We start from the raw sequence: 24,056 nt of genomic DNA, 5'->3' as shown, positions 1-24,056 counted from the left end.
TGGCACCGTCTTGTTGAAACCACATGTCGTCCACATCCATATCTTGCAATTTAGGCACAAAAAACTGGATTATCATGTCGCGATAGCGAGCACTATTAACTGTTATTGCCTTACCAGCCGCATTTTCGAAGAAGAATGGACCGATGATGCCCCCAGCCCAAAATCCACACCAAACAGTGACACGTTGTGGATGCATTTGTTTCTCAACAATCACTCGTGGATTTTCTGAACCCTAAATGCAACAATTTTGTCGATTAACGAGGCCATCAAGATGAAAATGAGCCTCATCGCTGAAGATGATTTTGTTCGAAAAATAAGCATCCACTTGTTGTTCCATAATCCATTCAACGAACTCTCTTTGCTGTGTGTGGTCAGTAGGCTTCGGTTCTTGAGTCAATTGAACTTTGTAAGCATAAAGATGCAAATCTTTCGTGAGAATACGCCGTAGAGAGCGTCCTCCCAAAATGCCCAATTCAAGACCACGGTGCTGAATTGATGTTCCTGGACTCTCAGCAACACTCTCATGAACTGCTTCGATGTTTTCTGTTGAACGACTTGTTGAAGGACGGCCAGAGTGTATAAGATCACTAATTGATCCAGTTTCCTTGAATTTTTTAATTAATCTTTTCATAGTTGAAGTTAAATCACTATTCCGACCATATTTTGTATGAAAATTGCGAACTGTAGCTGCCAAACCTTCATTATTTTTAAAATATTGCTCAACAATGAAAATGCGTTGCTCTTTCGTGTAGCGCTCCATTTTTAATAACCCTGAACTGTCAGCTGTCACGCTGTCTTTTTTTTCTCGTTGGCAACACTTTACCGCACAAATGGCGCTAAATTTAAATCTTGCATGAATTTTGGGACATCCTGTATATATATATTTTGTAATATTTCTTGCGAGCATGAAAACATTACTGTTGTCAGATTTACAAAATGTTACCATCCTTGTATGTTTTCAATTTGTGTCTTTTTTACCCTTGTATTGCACTGTCAGTTGTTTTAGTATTTATTAACACTTTGCAAGTTGGTAAACATTATTTCATCCTTATGAACTCTAACTAGTATTCAAATAGAAATCCTGCATCATTCTCATGGATGCACAGTCACTTCTCTCTCTCTCTCTCTCTCTTACCAGAACAAGGTAAATTTATGTGGATGTGAATCTTTTCAGTAGGTTCACTATTGTTGTCACTAGGATTCTGTATATATCTACTTATGATTCTAGGATTTGACGTATAATTGGAAAAAAAAAATTAAAACATCACCAGGAAACCACACTAGCATATTTAGATATCAGCTTAACCACTATTGAAAAGGAAAATATATTAGAGAATATACATGGGATGTACAGGAACTACATAGATGCTATATGTCTGCAGTAGATCTTATTATGAAGTCTATTGTACCATTCTGGAAGTTGTTCACTATTATTATTATTATTATTTGGAGCCTGTGTAGCTCAGTTGATGTGGCGTTTGCATACCACAGTGCTTGACCAAATGAAGGAAGACTTGGTTTCGAATCTAGTTGGCGACTAGAGGAAATTTTTCCAAGCCTTTTTTTGACCGGTTCCCTATTTAGTCGATCTCTGGCACGGGCAAGCTGGTTTTTTTTCTCCCTGAAACTCGAGTTTTTCATCCTGTAACCTCAAGAAAATTGACTGTATTTCAGATATTAAATATATTGTGTTAGGGACCACGAGATGGCGGTACTTGTTGAGCTTCCCCTTCACTGCGTGCCGCTTAATTAGTGATAGACTTGGCCAACTATCTCTGATTGGGTACCAGTGGAGATTGAACTGCCCACTCAGTCTCCAAAAATTAGATAGGGCTAAAATAGCTTCTCCCTATACGGGAATAAAAAGGCATCAGCTAATCTTTTTTTATCATTATTAAGAGAGTTCCAGTGAGCCATGGAATCATCGAGGGTGACCACATGCACCAGTGATCATACTTATTCTTGAATTCATTCACACTGCTTGCACTCATAACATCCAATGGCAATCCATTCCAGTCATGCACCACCCTATAAGAGAAAAATCTAGCCCTCATCCCCTTCTTAGCAGCATTCATTCTCAGCTTACAAGGATGTCCTCTTGTTCTTTACCCCACTCTTGAAATTGAAGAATTCCATCAATTGAAATCCTGTATTACTCTTTTAGAAGTTTTTAAGTTTCAATCATATCACCCCTCCCCTTTCTCTTGTTTGCTAGTGTCTGCAGTCTACAAATTCTTAATCAGTATTCCACAATCCTGATATAATTTTTAACTCTCCTTTGCACTCTCTCCAATATATCAGAATCACAACAGAAACCAGGAGACCAGACCTGTGCACAAGAGTCCAAGTGAGGTCTTATCAAGGCCTTGTAAAGAGGCAAAATGACATCCTTATTTTTGTATGCGAACGTTCGTTTCAGTATTCCAATTGTCTCTTGTTGTATTTGCAATCTTTGCTACATGGCCCCTGAACTTCATCTTCCTATCTACTAACATTCCAAAATCACTAGCCTCATCAGTTTCTTCTAGCATTATTCTGCCTGTATAATATGACATTAGCTATGTAATCATGCCAAAGTAAATGAATTTACATTTACCGATATTGAACTGACATCCATTTTTCCATGCACACAATTATAGCCTATTCAAATCATTCTGCAAGTACTGCATATCAGCAGCTTTCCTGATTAACCTACCTGTCTTTGCATCATCAGCAAAATAGTTGTATGTTACTTGTCAAATCCTTCCCAATATCATTAATGTACAGATTGAATAACTGCGGAACAAGCACTGATCCTTGTGGTACACCTCTGGTTACCTTAAATCTTGCACACTCACATCCACTGTATACACAGATATCAACAAGTGGTATATGTCGGTCAGCCATCCTCTTATCCACTAATATTCTATCACCCAAACTCATATTTTCCAATTTATGCAACAGTCTACCATGCTGTATTCTGTCAAAAGCCTTAGCAAAATCTAGTAGTATCATGGTGTGTCCATTCCCCATGTCTAGTTCAATGGTAATAACATGTTATAGAATGTGAGCAAGTTGCTAAAATATGACCTACCTTTAGTTAACCCATGTTGCTCATTGAAAAGTAGAGATTCATTGTCAACCCATTTCTGAATGTTAGCCGTAACCATTTGTTTCAAAATCTTCACCACCACACCACAGATACTAATTAGTCGATAGTCGGATACATCAGTCTTTGCACCACTCTTGTGCAATGGAATTACCATACAATCTTTCCATTCCTGCAGAATCTTCCCTGTTCTGAGACTCATATTAAACAGCCTGGTCAAAGGAATAGCCAGTTCAGTGAACACTCTTTTAGCACATGTGCTGATATTTCATCAATCCCTATTGCTGAATTCTTATTCCTTATTCCGTTTGTGCAACAGCTGCAATACTTGTCTTCATACACCTGAGTTTCTTCATCCACTAAAGAGGCAGCAGTGAACTCAATGTTGCCTACACCAGGTTGATAGTTTTTAACAAAATGGGCACCCATTAGTTGACAACCTCTTCTGCATCTGTAACCCTCACAACATCTGCATTTAGTAGAGTTATTCTTTCATGTTCATCCTTTCCTTTACTTGCAGCATATCAATAGAATTCTTTTGGGTTGTCTTTAGAATGCAGAGTCAATTTCTTTTTATACTCAGATTTTGCTTTCTGTACAACAGTTATGACTATTCTAGCCTTCTGCTTATCATTTTCATAACGGACATCATCTTTATGCACACAGTATTCCTTCCACATCATCCTTTTCTTACAGATCTCTTGCTTAATAAGATTATGCATCCATTTGACTCTTACCGTATTATTTCTTCAAACTCTCGGAGCACATTCTGATATTGCATCATTTAAGTAGTTTACATGCTTCCCATGCAATGTCGATATTCTTCTCATCCATCAACCGATCCTACTCCACTGAACTCTGTTTACTCCTCAGTTGGTCATAATTTCCTGCTTTGTAGTTCAGCATGTAACCTTTTCTGAAGAGAATATTCATAAACTTAGTAACTTCCCAAGTGAGTACTGCATGATCACTGTCACCAACCGGAGGCAGAATAGTTATGTATTTAAAACTGAAATGCCCTCTGACACTATAATTCAACTTAATGCTCTTTGACCTCAAGTTCCTTCTTTCACATGCTGCTTGAAGATGTTGTCCTGCAACAGCCCATTAAATGTATTTTCATTCTTCTCATGAGATTCTACTGCTATCCAATCAATAATTGGATAATTGAAGTCTCCCATTATGATTACTCTTTTTGCACTCATCTTTTGTATTTGGTGATATATTTCTTCATCACTAGCAACCGATCCATCAGGTCCTTAACAACACCCCACTATGTAATTGATGTTGTTAGATTCCACCTCACACCAGATGGCTTCAAACTCACTGCCACCTGAAATACTATTATTAGTAGTACTACAATCATAGATCTCAACTCTAACTGGATTCAATTCATCCAATATTATTAGCAGCATGCCTCTCCTCTCCTATCTATCCTTCCTAAAAATGCTGTACCCTTTACACTCGATACCAGTTACTATGTTTGTTTCTGATGCCAACAATCTGAGGTTCCAACATATTAACTTAGGCAACAAACTCTACCCCTTTGTTTCTGATACTCCTAGCATTCATGTATAGACAATAATCTATTTGTTCTTTTGTATACTCTTGTCTGTAGTCTGCATGACACAGTTGGACAACTTGCAGATCTCTATTCTTCTCCAGTGCCTTATACAAGTAGACATCTTTGCACACGTTTGATGGGATCCGAACTGGACGAACACAAAGTCAAAATTATTCTCTCCTCGTCAACATTTCCATGACTAAGTCCATTCCCATGATTAACACAGTTATATAACATTGTTGCTCTTACACTCACATTCTCACTATTCCTCCCTTTATAATTTAGTTTCCCTGACTCTCTGTTTTAGATCTTATGCCAGTTATTAGTTTTTCTAGACTCCTGATACCAAACACATTCAGGTGTAGGCCATCACGCTTATACAAATCCAGTCTTCCTTCAAACTCACTCCACTCCTCTCTCTTGCAATGCATTTCATGCCTTGCAAGAGATCCATTTCTGAAGATTACAACCACAAATTCAGATGTATCAACTTGTGGTAGTTTAAGTGATGATTTTGAGTAGAAAGCAGGTACACATTCAAATTTTTGAATCACGGGCAAAGCGGTCATGTATTAGACAATGGGGCAAAAGGCTGCATTAAGCAAATTTTGTTTTAAGGAAGCTCTTTTTGTGAAAGAAAGTTGCAAACTTGGATGTCTTGTAATGTCTCAAAGACATCATCTAGATGATTTGATGTTTAGAAGAATTATTGGCAAGCTTGAAGGCCTCAGAATTACTGATATTTCCAAAGTTTGGAGTCTTAGTGTTTTAGTTTTATCTCTGATTCTAGATGACACTTGATCTGGTGTGAATGTGTACTGAGAATTTTCTTGAAAGAGATAGATACGGTGCTGCTTGGGTCATGGTATGGTGAGGAATTAAGTTAATGGATGCACTGAGCTAAAAGCGCTGTAACAAATGGACTATGACTGGTGAATGATATTGCAATGAAGTTCTTGAGCATCATGTTTGGTTGTTCTGTGGTACTGTAGACTGAGAATTCATTTTATATGGATGACAATGCCATCATGCATTATCAGTGGAGATATTTCTGGAGGATGTGTATATTAATCAAATTGAGTCGCCAGCATGCTCCACAGATCTCTCTATAGAACATGTTTGGGATGCAATAGAGAGAGATGCATTGCTGTTCAAAATTCCCCTCCAGAAAACAAACAAGGCCTTATTCTTGCTCTGAAGCAGAAGTGGGCCAGTTTGCCTCGAGAACTTCTGAATCATTGGTGCTAAGCATGGTAAGATGTTGTAAGAGCTTCATCGCAGTTTGGGGGTGGACATGTTCTTACTGAAATCTCTTCCTACCAAGTTTTCTGTAAGCACTGTACATTAATTACTTAACTTCATCCTTAGGAAGTTTGTAACTTTTGCCAAAAATGTATTGCAATTTAATTTGTACAAAATTTATAGCACGTTTTTTTGTGTAATATAATTTATTAGTTTGCTGGCAATAAATTTATGTCCACATTTGGTTGTACTTTTAACAATGTTTTTCGTAACGGTATTATGAAATTTATTATTATCAAATTTATAAAATGTTACAATTATTGTATGTTAGTTTGTATCTTTATACCATTGCATTGGATTGTTATTCAGTTCATGTTAGTATTTATTAATACTTTGTAAGTTGGTAAGCATATTATTTCATCCATATTATGAACTGTAACCAGTACATCAACATATATATTTCTCAAATCATGCATTTCCAGCAATGAGCTAGTCTTATCTGCATTCTTATCTCTGCTGGTCACTTTTATTCAATCATCCCAAGGTTTTTGCTACTTCTGATTCCTCCAGGCTAGTAGAATACACAGCCTGTGCACATAACTTATGGGAACCTTCGCATCAAATTTTATTCATTTATAGGTGATACAAGTAATACACCAATGCAAAATTTTGTTCCATTTTTATGTTTTAAATTTAAAATTTAAGTTTGTTCCTGGCAAGATCTATGTAAGTATACTTGAGAAACGGTTGAGAAGAATTGTGGAAGAAAAACTTGGTCAAGAACAAGCTGGATTCAGGCCAAATAGAGGCTGTCAGGATCAGATCTTCACTTTACGACAAATAGTCGAGAAAGCATGGAAATATAACAAAGATCTGTATTTAAGTTTTGTCTATTTGGAAAAGGCATATGACAAGGTGCCAAGAGAGAAGCTATTCAATACGCTACAGTTATATGGTGTCAATGGGGCATTATATCAAGCAATACTTACACTTTATTTGAGTTGTAAGTCAGCAGTTAGAATTGAAGGAAGTACAGGAAGATGGTTTAATGTTAAATCTGGTGTGAGACAAGGATGTACATTATCCCCTCTGTTATTCATTATCTATATGGATCACATTATGAAGGAAAGTGGTATTAAACATGATATCAAAATTGGAGTTGTTAATGTCAGCTCTTTGCTTTATGCGGATGATGTTATACTCCTAAATAAATCCGCTACAGGTCTGCAAGATTCTCTTGACTAAATTGAATAACTGTTGTAATAGATATGGTATGAAGGTCAGCAATAAAAAGACAACGACAATGAAAATTGGTAGAATCATTGAAAATGTCAACTGTGTTGTGAATGGAGAGCCTGTGGAACAAGTAAAACATTTCAGCTACTTAGGCACAATTTTTAGTGAAGATGGTAAATTAAAGATAGAAATAGACAACAGAATCAACAAAGCTGGTATGGTGGGAAGTCAGTTGAATAAATTCGTATGGAATAAGAGAGAAATTAGTCGGAACGCTAAATTAGCTGTATACAAGACAGTGTTCAAACCAGTTTTAACTTATGGATCTGAGAGCTGGGTCAGAAGTAAAACACTTGACCAAAGACTAGAGACCGCAGATATGAGAGTCCTGAGAAAGATTATAGGCATGAACAGTTGGCATCAATGGCAATATCATATTAAAAATGAGGATATTAGGAAAGAACTTGACATTGTCAGCATCCAGGAATGCGTAAGCAGCGCTAATCTCAGGTGGTATAGTCACTTAAACAGAATGGGTGAAGAAAGATTAGTAAAACGAGTGTTCTCTGCTAGGTTGGCAGCAAAACGACCCAGAGGAAGACCAAGATATAGTTAGATTGATACAGTACAAAGTGCCTTAGATGATAGAAATATAAGATCTGATAATGTTGTGGTCTTGACAAGTAACAGACTGATTTGGAGGAAAATTGTAGATAGGAAGTTAGTAATGATGTAATTTTTTTTCATGTAGTACTATCATATCCTGTACACCCCTTGAGGGTGCATGGCAGGAATTTGACGATGATGATGAATTTAAGTTTCAATGAATGGGGGGGGGGACAGCATTAAGGTAAGTAAACAAATAACAAGAATGTATTCTTTGCTGACCTTGTATTCACTCTGCTTGTGCTCATAATTGATCATAAAGCATATTCCACTGAGGAACTCCCGTCATGTGAATCCTTGAACATTCTCTGATTTGCAAGTCTGTGAAGATAATATAAAAGCCACACTGCATACCACTTTATGGAATGTGGCTTTAACCTAATCATACAGTTTTTTCTCACTCATAATAGAATACAGATTGTTCTGTTGAAACAACTGATATGCTTGACATCATAAAACAAATATGAAGGTTTTAGATCTTGATCATCAGTGTGATGAGAAAGAATGTATCAGTCTATCAGTAAGTGGTTTCTAATCACATTACCAGTCAAGTGTAATAAAGAAGAAACAATAGAGAATGCAAAATAAGCTATCCAATTCTGGTTAAGTAAAGAAAGTATAAAGTACCAGTCTTGAAATGCCACTCTTGTTGCATATCGTCATCAAATTCCTGACATGTACCCTCAAGGGGATGTACAGGATATGATAGTACTACAGGACAAACTTACATCATTACTAATTTCCTATCTACAATTTTCCCCCAAATCAGTCTGTTACTTGTCAAGACACCAACATTGACAACGATAGAAATATCGTCTAAGGCACTTTCTGCCATATCAATCCACCTATATCTTGGTCTTCCTCTGGTTCGTTTTCCTGCCAACCTGGCAGAGAACACTTGTTTTGCTAATCTTTCCTTGCCCATTCTGTTTAAGTGACCATACCACCTGAGATTAGCTCTACTAACACATTCCTGGATGTTGACAATGTCTAGTTCTTTCTTAATATCCTTGTTTTTAATATGATAACCTATTGATGCCATCTGTTCAGGCCTCTAATCTTTCTCAGGAATCTCATATCTGCAGTCTCTAGTTTTTGGTCAATTGTTTTACTTCTGACCCAGCTCTCAGATCCATAAGATAAAACTGGTTTGAATGTCTTGTATACAGCTAATTTAGTGTTCTGACTAATTTCTCTCTTATTCCATATGAATTTATTCAATTGACTTCCTACCAAACCAGCTTTGTTGATTCTGTTGTCTATTTCCATATTTAATTTACCATCTTCACTAAAAATCGTGCCTAAGTATCTGAAATGTTGGAATTTTATTTTTCATAGTTGCAAACAGGTGTACCACCTTATTATTGAATTACTCTGGATTTCGAGAAAGATGTTGGAAGTTTATTTTTCACTTGGTTAGAGTATATAATAAATTTAGTTTAATCCTTAATCCAAGTGTAAGCAAACAAAGTTTGTGCCTGAAAATATCTTCAGGACTGAGGGAAGGTAGTGCGACACCAGGCAACTCCGAGCAAAGGTGGACCAAGCTCTCATCACTCCTTGTCTCAGTATCTCCCATAATGCAAAGCATATCTACTTGCAGACATGTATACTGCTATGCATTAAGGGAAGGGCCACTACCCAGACCAGTTTCCCTATGTTTAAGTGCAGGGGATACCATTCTAAAAACTCGTAAAATTCCCCGATCACCCAATAATGAGCGACCCGCAGGATCAGAAAGTCAGAAACACTCGTTTGTTCATCTGGAGGGGCAACAGCAACAGCTGTGCCTCAGTTAACTTCACAGGCTACAGCATTGCCATTCATTACCCCCACCCCACTCAGGTCCTGGGTGACAGCATTGCCATTCATTACCCCCACCCCACTCAGGTCCTGGGTGACAGCAACAGCCGAGCCTCAGTTAAATCTTCACGGTCTACAGCATTGCCATTCATCACCCAAGATACCAACCGGTTTCAACCTTTATTGAGGTCTCGTCAGTAGGTGGCTTACCCAAACGTGGAGATACTAAGGCTGAAGCAATAGGAGAGGCCATATTTACCTATAGGAGTTGCCAACAGGTGTACCACCTTATTATTCAATTACTCTGGATTTAGAGAAAGATGTTGTAAGTTTATTTTTCACTTGGTTAGACTATAATAAATTAAGTTTAATCCTTTATCCAAGTGTAAGCAAACAAAGTTTGCACCTGAAAATATCTTCAGGACTGAGGTAAGGTAGTGCAACACCAGGCAACTCCGAGCAAAGGTTGACCAAGCTCTCATCACTCCTTGTCTGGGTAGTGGCCCTTCCCTTAATGCATAGCAGTATACATGTCTGCATGGAGATGTGCTTTGCATTATGGGAGATACTGAGATAGCAGTAATGTTAGCTTGGTCCACCTTTGCTACGAGTTGCCCAGTGTTGTACTACCTTACCCTAGTCCTGAAGATATTTTTAGGCACAAACTTTGTTTGCTCACACTTGGATAAAGGATTAAACTAAATTTATTATAGTCTAACCAAGTGAAAAATAAACTTTCAACATTATGTTGGTAGTATTGATCTTTAACTCTGATGATATTGAGTTGGGGTATGCTTTCAGATTTGTTCCTTTAGCTGACTTTTCGCTGTTCGCCCTGGTTCCCTGGCGAAAACAACGGGGGCCTTGTTTAACCAGGCGACGTCCCCAGCCATCATGAAATTTTGTCATGTTGTACCATCATTTTGTATATTGGTTTAAGTCAATAAGAATACAATTTGTTTGGCGAAATCGCAAATTGCCAGCCCATCCTCGTTTGTTCAGTATCCAGGTGCACCCATCAGGGTGCACCACGAGAAGGTGAGGATTGGACATTAGGTCAGAAGCCCTGGTCGGTTCTCCCCATTCCTTTAAAGGCTAATTGATGGTCTCCTCTCAGTTATACAGCTTTGACCCTTCATGGTTTATTTTTATTATTATTATTATTTTTTTTTTTGTGGTAAGCAACAAGTTTCTCTTTCATTTCACATGAATGTGAGCTGTATGAGATCATATTGAAATCATCATTTGGGAAGGAATGAACAACTGAAATTAGGTGGGTAGTGTTGTAAAAGGATTTGTGTGTAGAAGAGAAATAAGATAAAATGTAATGACCAGATGTAAGAAGATTACGAACACAGTAAGGACTTAGTCCAAAGCATTTCCTTTGGAAATGCTTTGGACTAAGTGGGAAACACTTGTGGGAAAGTAATAATTATAGAAGGGTGATATTTGTGGATGTTGATGGTGATCAGGTGACCATGGCAAAAAAAAATTGATGTATTAATGAAAATAGCACTTTGTTAGTGTATGCTATGCAGCACCAAGAAGGGTAGCAAATATTAAGGCATTAAGAAGATAGAATCTTTTGTTATGGTATTTGCTTAGCAGCAGTTGATGTTCATTGACAAGAGTACCGCTCTTTAAGCTGAGCACATTATTATGATTATATGAAATATTTGGTTTCTAATGAAACATTTAAATTATACTAATTTTGACTTCTTTTACAGTTAACATCTAGCAATGGAAACAGATTTTGAAGAAGAGGTAGGAAATTTGTCTGAACTTAATATTAATTTGCTTTTAAAATCTATCAGAACATTGCTTTTTAAATTTTAATTTTAAAGTTTTAAATAGTACAACAGGAATTGAAGAATTATATTTTTGTTTTGATTAATAGAATTTGTGCTCGTTACTTATTAGCTTAAAATTATGATTGTGGTATTTTATTTCATGCAAAATTTCAAGTTTTATCTCTTCACTTGGATATATATAATTTTCTCTTGAGACAAACCATTTGCTGAGTTTGAAATGCTTCTAAGACGTTTCTCAAGTGCATTAGCTTTGGACCATTAATAGGCTGGTGATGTGCAGCATATAGCCTTTCCCAGTCACTTCAACCTCTCCCTTCCCATGATTTGGCCTCTTTCCACAGTCAGAGCTCTGATGAGACAAGTATTGCTGTCTTATATGCATATCTTTACTAGTTGGAGGAAATGCTAATGTAGACCTTATTAGAAGTGTGAAGCAGCCTCTCGTGCATGCAAAGTTACCTTTCTGAGCATGCTCAACATATTATTATTGATGAATTAGGGAACCAGCAGCTCTGTTTGAGGGTACATTAGTAAAGCAGGCTCTGCAGGTTGGAGATAATTCTGCTACTGGTTATTCTGTCAGGTTATGCTTGGAGGGAATTTGTGGAGTTTGCACAAATGTGGCAAAATTTGCAGGTTGCATGATTGTGGGAGCAAAAGAAAATGACAGACCAAAAGAACTTTTTTTTTTTTTTTTCATGTTGAAAATGGTTCATTTTGTTTGTCCTTTTTTGTTTTAACAGTTTTTACCATTCTGTTTAAAAAATGCCCTCTTGAAACATCACAAAATCAGAACAATTTACTAACCTCTAGACAGTCTTAGACAAATTAAAGACCATCAGAATTCTCTCTCTCTCTTTCCAAGTGTCTACAGTATCTCCTGTATTTTGGACAAACAGGATGGGCCAACATTACCAGAAGAAAATAACATAAAAATTATATTTGGTATGGACCAGTCCAACATATCTTAGATCAAGATCATTTCATCAGGTGAAAAAATAGCAAAGCTACTACATGGAGCTCAGTTTAAATTACAGATATTGTTCCTAGAAGCGACTCATATTATTAAGAGAAACCTCCTGGGGGTTCGGAACTCATCGGGGGGGGAGGCCATACTGTTCGCACCAGCTGTCATACTTGTTCTTGAATTCATTCGTGTTATTTGCATGCACAGCATTCAAAGGCACTTCATTCCAATCATGCATTACTGTATGAGAGAAAATTCTAGTCCTTATCCCCTTCTTGAGAGCATTCATTCTCAACTTCCATAGATGTCCTTTTGTCATTTCCCTGTCCTTCATAAAATGAAAAATTCCACCTACTGAAATTCTGTATAACTCTTTCAGAAGTTTGTAAGTCTCAATCATATCACCCCTCTTTCTCCTATTTACTAGTGTCTGCAGCCCACAACTTCTCAATCTATCTTCATAATCAGTATTCCACAATTCTGATATCACTCCCCCCCCCACTGTATCAGAATCACCACAGAAACCAGGAGATCCAGACTTACATGCAATAGTCCAAGTGAGGTATTATCAAGGGCTTGTAAAGAGGCAAAATGACATACTTATCTTTACATGTCAAGGTTCATTTCAGCATTGCCATTATTCTCTGAGTTGTATTTAAAATTTTTGCTATACAACCCTTGAATTCCAACTTCCTGCCTGATAAAACTCCAAAATCCCTATCTTCATCAGTTTTGTCTATCATAATCCCAACAATATAATACGACATTGAATATCTAATCAAACCAAGATGCATGACCTTACATTTATTAACATTGAAATGACAATCTAAAAAATATGCTACGAAACCCATTGAACTGTAACAGAAATAGTGTAGTTCTGCATAAATTTTGGTCCACTGTCCTATCCATCTGTCAGCAGTTACAAAAACATACTATAGAGAGCATTACTGTCACCTTCCTTGCAGGTGACTGTCCTTATTCTTTTTAATTCTAGTTTTGTTGAGTTGAGTGTGTATCTTAAAGTGTATAACTTAAAAATGCCTTTGATAATGCTAGCTTGAGCTGGCATTATCAAAGATGTAAATACATGAGGTTGTAAATGCTTAATTTTGTTATTTCATTCCTGTATCTATGTAGTTTATTCTAGAACTTTTCAGCGAGAATAATTACGGAAATTTCAGTATGGAAGACCAAAGGGACATAAATAATAGAAGAACAGTGAGTGTGATGGCACTAGAATGAGATGGGCATGGAGACTTGATGGAACAAAAGCAGTTATGATTGTTGATATAGAAGATTGTTAAACAGATGAGGCATATGCATAATGAAATGAGACATTTGGTAGATATGAATGGAAAAGTGCAAAAGCATAGTATGAAAGATAGTAGAGAAAAGAAATGATTTGAGTTGTGTTGTATGGAGATTGTTATTAGTGTGGCTGATGAGAGGGTGCACAAAAACATGAATGATAGAAGAAAAGTGAGTGATTGCAGCAATGAGATGACATGAATTGATTGAACAGAAGTATGATTGTTGATATGAAAGCTTGCTAGAATGCAAGACTTCAGGGCAGGACTTCACTTTTCTTCATGGAGAGAGAGGATGAACAGGATGATTTGCTGTTGGATATGAGAAGTAAATGTGTGCAAGAGTTAGTGGTAATTGTAGGAACAAATGATTTGTTTGGATAGAGGAGGAAGATGGATATCTGGAAATTAATGAGGAAAGTTGGTAAAAGAGGAAGGGGGGTAGTCAATATGTTGCTCAGGTTTGCAACAATCATGAATGTTATATTGGCAGAGCAGTGTAAAGAGAAAAGAGATTGCTGTTTGTTAATATGTGAATGCATTCAAGGGAAAGATGGAATTGAATAAAAATAATGGCTTACATTTAAATGACTGGTATGAGTCATATGTAGGCTCACACAACAGGGAGTGTAAAAGAGCAGGAATGGAATAGATGGGACTAAAGTGCTTGCAAATAGAGATCAGAACATGAAAGCAGGAATGCAAGATTGTCAGAGATACAGAAGAAGCAGTATTAGTAAATGTGTGTATGGGGGTTAGAATAGGAATGAGATGGTGTGGAATGCAAGGGTGAGTAGTTTAATCTGGAAACGAGTAGGCAAGAGCACATGTAGAAAAGATGGCATGGATAGGACTGGTTATAAACCCAAATATGAATTACAATGCTTATTTATCAATTCTAGTAGTATCATTAGGGAGAACAATTGTTGCATTGATCAAGTTTATTTGCCTGAAAATTGTTGGAATAAGTGAAAAATGATTGGATGAGGTCGAAAACATCATCCATTCACTGTTTATCAATGAATTCATTAAAGATGTTTTATTTCACCCAGGAGATAGTATCTTATGTAATTATGATGGAATTATTAAATTAATTCAGCCATTACCAAAATGATATATCAGTTATTGCTGATGTTCTTAAACAAAAAGTAGTTAAAGAAATCAAAAAATCCAGTAGTTAGTCTTCTAGATACTTCTACAAATATTTCAAAAGAAGACAAATGTGTCCGTTATTTGAGATACATAGATAAAAATTGAAAACTGAAGAGGTGTTTATTATTGTAATTTTCTTGCAAGCTGCAGGGTACATTGATATATTAGAGAGTGAAATAGGCAGTTATTCTTGCCTGGTCATGAAGATGCCTCACATGCAAATTTTGTCTTTTATGAAGAACTTATAGTTGGTTAGTAGGCATTTGAACAGATGGAGCCAGTAACATGCAAGTCAAAAAAATAATGGGTCAGCTGGAAAAAAATTAAAGGAATGTGCCAGATCATATATCAGCACATTGTATTGTGCATGATTTGGAACTGGCTGTTTTAATTCTGTTAAAGATGTTCCCTTTGTTGCTGAAATTGAAACAGTAGGAAAAAATTATATACTTTTTTACCAGAATGTTTGAAAGAATTGGGAAAGGAGCAGCCATTACAAACAGAAAACTTGTAGTTTAAGTATTGGCATTCAGTAAATTGGATGTGTAATAGAGCACGATACTGACTGTACTTGTTAACTGCTCTTTGGCATTTGGAGGAAATAACCAATGAAAAAGGAGACGTTGCAACATCAAAAGGCTTGTTAAAGAAAATGAAGACATACAATAGTATACAGATAGTTCATGCAGAGAACTATTCCAATGCTAAAAGAAAAATCTAATGGATGAAGGAATAATGTATTTGAAAGCTGTCAAATTTACCTGGCCAGAAGATTTTAAGTAAATATTCAGAAAATATTTTGATAAGTGAATCTAATAAAAGGGAAGTTGAAGTCATCAACAAATCCCTCTGTTTAAGAAGAGACTGTTTATTTTATTTCATCTCTATAAAGAGATTAAGGGATAAAGAGATTTGTGCAATGACTTCTAATTCTTTTAGAATACAGAAAATCACTGACTCAAGATCAAATTAAAAAAAAAAAATAAAACACACACACACACACACACACACACACACACACACACACACACACACACACACACACACACACACACACACACACACATATTTAATAAAACTAAAACATTATATACATTTAAATAAAATTACATAAATAACAATAACTGCAAAATTAACTGGATCCAATGCCTTCTAAAGTAAATCTACTCTTAGAGATTTCACATCTAAAATATTAAAATCATTCATTCTCGGACTCATTCTATTATTGGATTGTTTAATATATACTTAATCACGTCTAAACACCTTGTTTTCACAACAACAAAAATGTTTATCAGAGTCAGTTTCTTTGTTAGGCCCTTTCCGAAATTATAAAAATTTTCTTCTTTTCCATGGGATCCATTTTTTATCTCCCTTATGTAGCATACAATATAATTCCTCCTGTCTCATCATCATCACAAACCATGGGCTCACTGCCCGTTGATGTCTGATGCCTGTTTCGCTATCTTCTTTCACCTTTCTTTGTCCAATGCAGTGTCGCAGTTTTTGTACACCCATTCCACACCAGTCTTTTATATTGTCTATCCATTCTCTGTATGGTCTACCTCTTCTGTTTAAACCATCCAAAATACCAAACATAAATGTCTTTATCTTCCGGTCCTCACTCATTCTACAAATGTGTCCAAATAATTGCAGCTTCCGTTTTATAATTTTCTGCATTAGATTCTGTTTTGGTTGTATCTTCTGATAGAGCTCTTTATTGGTGATTTTCTGTACTCATCCTATTCTTAGAATCTTCCTGTAACAAGTTCTTTCAAATGCCAAAATTCTTTTTCTTGATTATTTATTACCCATGTTTCAGATCCGTACAGTACACCGCTGAAGATGCATGTTTCCAGTACTCTTAGTTTGTTTGCAGACTGATCACTTTACTTTTCCAGACGTTATCCATGGCCTTCAGATTTGTTCTTCCCTTTGCAATCTTGATCTTTATTTCCTTATTACAGTCCAAGTCATATGTCAGTTTACTTCCCAAATATGTGAATTGTTCTACATTTTCTATATCAGTTCCATCCACTTGTATCTTTGTTTCATGTTCTTCTCACCAAATACTATTGTCTTTGTTTTTTCCAAGTTCATAAGTCCAAATCTCTTCCCTTCCTCATTTAACAGTTTCGGTGTTTTTTGTAGTCCTCTTTTGTTTTCTTCAATAATAACAATGTCATCTGCAAATCTCAGATTGCTAATTCTCATTCCGTGTGCAGATATTCCTTTGGCATCTTCCTTCATTTTGTCCATTGCTCTTTCTAAATGTGCGATGAAAATGCTTGCTGATATTGGGTCTCCTTGTCTAGTACCTCTGCTTGTTTTAAACCATTTCCCCAAATCATCACCTATTCTAACTGCTGCAACTGCATTCTGATAAACATCTTTTAATATAGCTATTAGTTTTTTATCAATTCCATAGGATTCCAGAACTGCTAATGTCACTTTCTGGTCAATACTGTCAAATGCTTTCTGAAAATCAACAAAGCAAGTATATATGTTTTTGTTGTTTCTCCTAGCTTTCTCTGCTATTAACCTCATTGTCAAAATCTGTTGAATTGTAGTTCTATCCTTCCTAAATCCTGCTTGCTCATCTGCAATGTATGCTTCCAATTGTGTTCTCAATCTTTCTGTCAATATGATCATCATCACTTTACCAAGGTGACTTATCAAGGCAATTGTTCTATAATTTTTACATTCTAGCTTATTTCCTTTCTTGTATAATGTTACTCCTGTCTCACTGAAGTATAAATATTCTTACCTATTATAGTTCCATTTGTCACACAGCTTTCTAATTTTTTTACCAGAAAAAAATTCAAATTTCACCAGTTGCTTTTTCCATAGTAATCCAGTGGCCTTAAGACAGAAGATGAAACTTTCCATTCAGTGTTTTCAATATTCACTCAAATATTCAAATAGAACATAGATTTCAATATTTTCTTTTATTTACTAAATACTTGACAGTCTCAATTCCTCCAGTTTAAAGACTCACAGTTCTACAATTCCTTTTTGGAATCTTCTATTAATATTCTCCCGACTGTCACATAAAACTTAATAACTTCTTAAGAACATAATTTCTCTGATCTGCGTTTTAAACTTCCAATAGCTCTCCCTTGTTTTCCTCATTCTCCAATACCGAATGCACCCTCTGTCAGGTGTCAGTCATGCATCAGTCTCCTCTGTGAGCATGTGCACTCCATGTAAATGGCAAGCGAGAAGTTATGTATAATGGTGGACATGTTGTCTCCGTTAGCGTAACGAGAATGTCTTTACAAAACACAACAAATATCTCAACACTTACCAATTTTAAATTATAGTAAAAAAATTGAAAGTAACACAGCTATGAAAATCTAGTAAGTACGTCAATTTTCAAATGCTTTATATTTCATTTTGACAATAATAATAATATCAATAATGGCATATCGCAAGTGCTGATATACACATTATGAAACCAAAACTAGTAATATATTAACATAGAGAAATAATTGTAAAAAGATTCATAATTGAAATTATGAATATTTTTACACCTCCACCTTGTGAATGATTGATTGATTAATATGAATGACCCTTCACTGCTGGACTTATTTAAATCTTTATTTAATTTTAAATCTACATTGAAAGGAAAGGATATGTCTATATCCTTTCCTTACAATGTTTATGGCTAATTTCTCTCTTATATTATTCTTATAGTAAGTATTATTCTCTCTTATATTATTCTTATATTATTAATTTCTCTCTTATATTATTCTTATATTATTAATTTCTCTCTTATATTATTCTTATAGTAAGAATTAAATAATGTATATTTTGTCATTATAACATTTAGTTTTTTATTTTTTTATTTTAAATATCACTTCTAACAATATATAACGCAGACTGATACTTAGGCAAGTAAATTTTTTTTATGGCTAGCAGATTAAAGTTGTATTTCTGGAGTGCTGATTGAGGTATTTAATGTTCATCAAGCTATTTCATCCTCATAAGCAGGACTTGATAAATACACTTGCCTGTTGTGAGCAGATTTTGCTTACTGGCAAGTAGCTGCAGAATGAACAAAATAGAACCACAGTACATCACTATTAATCATTTAGTGCAACTGCTATTGACTTATTGGAACGTGTTTATTAAAATACTGGATGATCTTGGATGAGTATATTTTTCGCATGGTAAATAGGGTTTTGCATAGTTCATCGACCCATGCTGATAAGCATGAAGCTTGAGTATTTTAGGTTATGTCAGAGAAGAAACTTAGTGAGTGAGTAGGTGGTGTGTGACAAATTAGTAAACATAATGCTTATAAGACAGCAGCAGCAAAGAATATGGAAAAGTGGTCCTTGTTGAAGATTTAAACAGTAGAGTAGGAAATAAATCTCACCATGCATATGGAAATGTTTTGGGAAATTTTAAAGAAAAGGGCAAGACTAATAGTGATGGCATGCACTTGTTGGATTTCTGCTCAGATTATGGACTCATCATTATTAACACCATATTTTAACGTAAACATGTGCACAAGTATTCATTTGGAGAGAAGAAGCGAAATAAGAAAAGCCTGATTGACTGTATTGTTGTTTTTGATAGTGATATCTTCATGCTAATTCAGTATACAGAGGTTTGAAATTGGAAGTCATCATCACTAAGTTTTAAATAGGATAAATATGAATATCACATTAAAAAGAATGATGTACACAAAAGTTTTAAAAAGAACTGAAGTTGAGCAGCTTTTTCAGGTAAACTGTGGGCTAAGTTCTACAAACATTATTGAAGAAAAAATGAAATAGTTGAAAAACAAGAAGCAAAAGTGGATTGTCAGTGGTAAACTATGAAGTAAATATTGATTCAGCAAGGGTGACATGTAGTGAAGTTGTTTGCACAGGTAGAAAATTAAGTAATGGCATATGAACACAAGAAGTTAAAGAATCGGTACTGGAAAAGAAGAAAGCATACTGAAAGTTCCTAGCAAATAAGTTGGCAGATGCCCAAAAGGAGTAAACAGAAAAATATAAGAGAGAGAAAGAGATAAGTATGGTGGGGTGCCAATTGAATACTTTTTTTTTGTGGAATAAGAGAGAAATTAGCCAAAACACTAAACTAGCATTATACAAGATGGTGTTCAAACCAGTTTTAAGTTATGGATCTGAGAGTTGGGTTAAAAATAAAGCACGTGTTCAAAGATTAGAAACCGCAGATATGAGTGTTCTGAGAAAAATTATGGGAATGATCAGGTGGCATCATAGGCCATAATCATATTAAAAATGAAGATATTAGGAAGAACTTGACATTTTTAGCACTCGAGAATAGGTGCACAGGGTTAATCTAAGGTTGTATGGTTACTTCAACAGAATGTTAAAGGAAAGGTCAGTAAAAGAGATGTTTGATGCGAAGTAGGAAAAAGATCCGTTAGTAGAAGACAAAGATCCATGTAGATTGGTTTAGTTAGACTTGCCTTAGAGGACTGAAATGTTAGATATAACAATATTGTGGAACTGTGGAAATGTTAGATATAACAATATTGCAGGCCTCTGTGGAACCATTATTGTATAGTTTGTATGCTAATGATACTGGACATATTTCATTAGAAATTTGTAGTTGATGCAAAGTTGGAGAGAATAGATGTAGGTTTAACATAAAAATCTGAATACACTGTTGGTGGTGGACATGTGAGTGGACTTGGGTTTATGTGAATTGGCAAATAAGGATATGAAGCAAAGTATTCAGTTAGAGGAGAAATTTTGAAGGAGGCAGAGAGTAGTAGTAGTCGATGGCTGTAGACCTGAAGTTAGTCAGCATGTAGGACTACATGGTTTTATTTTACTTTGATCAGCCACATGTGGACTATTGTGCACAGAATCTAGTTGCCTGGTTTTCAAGGGGATATCTTGGAGAGAGTGAAAAAAATTATCTTAGTTTATTGTTAGATCTCTGGATATGAAGAAAGATTTTAAGGAATGCAATTTGCAAAACCTAGTGAATAAGAGGAAGGGGTTATGATTGAAGCATAAATTGGTGAGGGAGTTGTTACCAGATTAATGTGGTGGTGATTTTTTTTAATGGAGGGAAATAGGATAAACCAAGAGGCCATTCCTGGAAGTTGTATAAAGATGGAAGTGAGTAGCAGGTTCTTTGCATGAAGAGTGGTTTGTAAGTGAAAATGCATTGCTGAGAGTGTAACTTCAGAAATAGTAAATGAGTCTAAGGCAGTTTATCTTGGTGACAGTGTGGACCTTCTGCTTCAGTTCTTATTGCCACTCTTGACTGACTTAGAATTTCTGTATGCATCAATTCCATACAAATTCATTGTTTTATCATGCCCACCTTTGCTAGAATCTTGGCAATAATTTACATTCTTTGAAATTTTTTACATAGAAAGAAAAACAAGAGGAGCAATAGCTAAACATTTCTACAAAAGGACTACAGCTGTATAATTGACCATTCATTAAGGAGGAAATAAAGGGCACTTTCACTCTCATGACAGTGCAGTAAGGGTCTAATGATAAAACATCTTTCACCATCTTCTATGGATTTCCTTCTCTTTTACTGTACAACAGTAATACTTTGTGACCTTTTTTTTTTCCTTGACTACTTGTATTTGAAACTATAACTCATTTTTTAGGAATGTTAGTCAAGTGAGTAATATTTATTATCCGACTAGTTTCACCGATTTTTGCTGTCGGCATCTTCAGGGATACAATTGGTAAGCGATATGAAGGTAACAGACTAGGTTTTAACTGACAGTTCTGATTCATACAAAATTAGTACTGTGCGTGAGACAATATGCATGTCACAGGTACATGATTTATTGGTTGAGAGACATAATGTAATTGGCATGTAAGTTCATTTCTTTAGTGTTTAGTGATCTAATTAAAGTTTTCCAAATGTCAGGTAGGATTAGACCTTGATTCTTATTTAGGTTTCCTGTTGAATGGGCAACTATAGCAGCTTCCTTGAAGGTTCTGGAATGGTAGTTCTCTTCTACATAGGGCATATGACTCTGATCCCACTCAATAAGATGGTTGGTAGTGGCAAAGTGGGAAAAAAGGTCTGAAATATCTTGTCTCTTGTTTCTAACATAGCCTATGTGCTCCTTCTGTCTCGTTTTGAAGCTTCTAGAGGTCTGACTAATGTAACTAACACCACAGGAACAAGGTATATTGTATACTCCAGAGTACTTGTAGAACGGAAAGACTTGTAGAACTAGAAAAACTCATCACATCATATATCCCAGAAACTTAGCATTATCCATATGCTTAAGAAAAGAGCTATACAGTATACCACAAACCAAGATGACTTACAAGAAGAATTAACTACAATATCCAAAGAGCTATCCTTAAATGGTTATCCTAAAAGACTCATCAACAAGATTCTCTTTTCAGATATACCACAAAGACAACGTGATGACACCCAATACATCAGCACTGTAACTATTCCATTTGTTAGTACCATTTCCAAAAAATTAGCTATCCTTCTAAAACCACACAATATTAGAGTGACATTCAAGCCAGTCAACACTATTCGGAAATTTTTGAGATCACAGAAAGACCCTCATCCGTTCTACAAGTACTCTGGAGTATACAATATCTCTACACTACAGTTCCCTGTAATGACGGAGAGCGATGTTTGTAATAGAATAGAAATTGGAACTCATCAATTTTGTTATTCAGTCTTGAACTCTAAAATATAGGACAAAAAGCTGTCCCAAAGAGTTTTAACAGGATGCATTAGCCAAAAATGGGATGATCCTGTATTTTATGGGACGTCTGGGATTCCTACATTGTACTGATTTTGTCAATGCACTATCTCCAAAAATTCAAATCTGCATATGATTGAGTAATGAGAAGTTAAGTATCTATTTTAAATTAAGTTTAAGCCATGACTGATTTAAAATAAAAATTAAAGTTAACAGGAAAATAAGAACAGTGTCTGCTTTGACTTCAGCTTAGAATCTTATAGCCTCGTACTCAGTGCATGGTCTAACTGGTGCAGTCTAAAAACAAATAAATTTATTAGACTATATAGAGTATGAGGAAAAATAAGATATAGTAGAATGTTACACACAATCCTTATGCCTATGTCAGTGTCTTCTATGTCACTGCCATAATTCACTATGCTCCTCATAGTTTTAGCAAAAACATCCTGAAATTTCAGGTACCTATTCACTGTCTAAGATACCCCCAATACATACAATCTTATACAGTAGTCCTCCCCCCCCCCCCTATCTGCATGTTCTCTTACGGTGGTTTTAGTTAACCACGGTCAACTCCGGTCCGAAAATATTAAATGGAAAACTCCAGAAATAAACAATTCATAAGTATTCCCTCTGAGGGTATATGTCAGGAATTTGATGATGAATTTTTAAATTGCATGCCGTTCTGAGTAGTTCTCAGTTATCAGATCGACTGTTGCGGCAGTGCAGTGCTTGTGTGTTCAAGTAACCCTTATTTTACTTAATAATGGCCCCAAAGCTGAAGAGTAGTGATGCTGGCAATTTGGATATGCCAAAGAGAAGCTGTAAAGAGCTAACTTTAATTGAAAATGTGAAAATTCTCGACTTCATAAGGAAAGAAAAATAAAACATGTATTCTGATGTTGCTAAGATTTCATTCACATAACTTTTAATACATCTGAAATAGCATCAATAATTCTCCCACTTAGTACTGTGCTCCTTGGAACTTCCCCCTTCATCCCTGCAACTGCTGTACTGTGGAACAGTCTTCCCCTGTTGTATTCCCCAAGGAATACAATATGCAGGCATTTAAATCAAATGTTAACAAGTACCTCCTTTCCCAAACCAATACCCATACACGTGCTATAGGTTGATCAACCAACCTCTTGTGTATGGGCTCAACATTTAAAAAAAAAAAAAAAAAAAGCATGTCTACCTATTCTGAAACAGGCAAAACCAACTGACAATCATTACAAACAAACCTGGAAACAGATGTGGACAAATCGAACCAAGAAGTATATGATAATCCTAGACGAACTCCTACATCACAACCATTGCATCCTCAGCTTCTAAAAACTAGGATTTCTTTTTTGCTCATGATGTTTTTTCACCCATGAACAGCTGTTAACTTTATACAAATCACAAATCTGCCCAACTATTGAATACTGCTTGCTCTCACATATGGGTTGGGGGCCCCTAAAAGCTTCCTCAAAATGCCTGACTCACTAAAGAGGAAAACAGTTAGACTTATTAATGACCCATCTCTTAACAACTCAC

At 35.7% G+C, this 24,056-nt stretch overlaps 1 protein-coding gene across 1 annotated transcript in view; it reads left to right on the top strand.

Annotated features, from left to right (window-relative positions):
- The window catches only part of LOC150104672 (general transcription factor 3C polypeptide 6-like), a 129,907-nt gene that overhangs the window by 10,947 nt on the left and 94,904 nt on the right, over positions 1–24,056 (top strand). The window contains exon 2 of the mRNA XM_090395259.1: positions 11,327–11,363. Within this exon, the coding sequence (XP_090251385.1) occupies positions 11,340–11,363 (24 nt within the window). The 5' untranslated portion in view covers positions 11,327–11,339. The remainder of the gene's footprint in view (positions 1–11,326; positions 11,364–24,056) is intronic.

This window comes from Typopeltis vanoorti, chromosome 7 (genome assembly GCF_054136105.1).
Source record: "Typopeltis vanoorti isolate ZY-2024b chromosome 7, IOZ_Tvanoo_1.0, whole genome shotgun sequence".
NCBI classification, from domain to species: Eukaryota; Metazoa; Arthropoda; class Arachnida; order Uropygi; family Thelyphonidae; genus Typopeltis; species Typopeltis vanoorti.
This window is presented reverse-complemented; position numbering and strand designations above follow the sequence as displayed.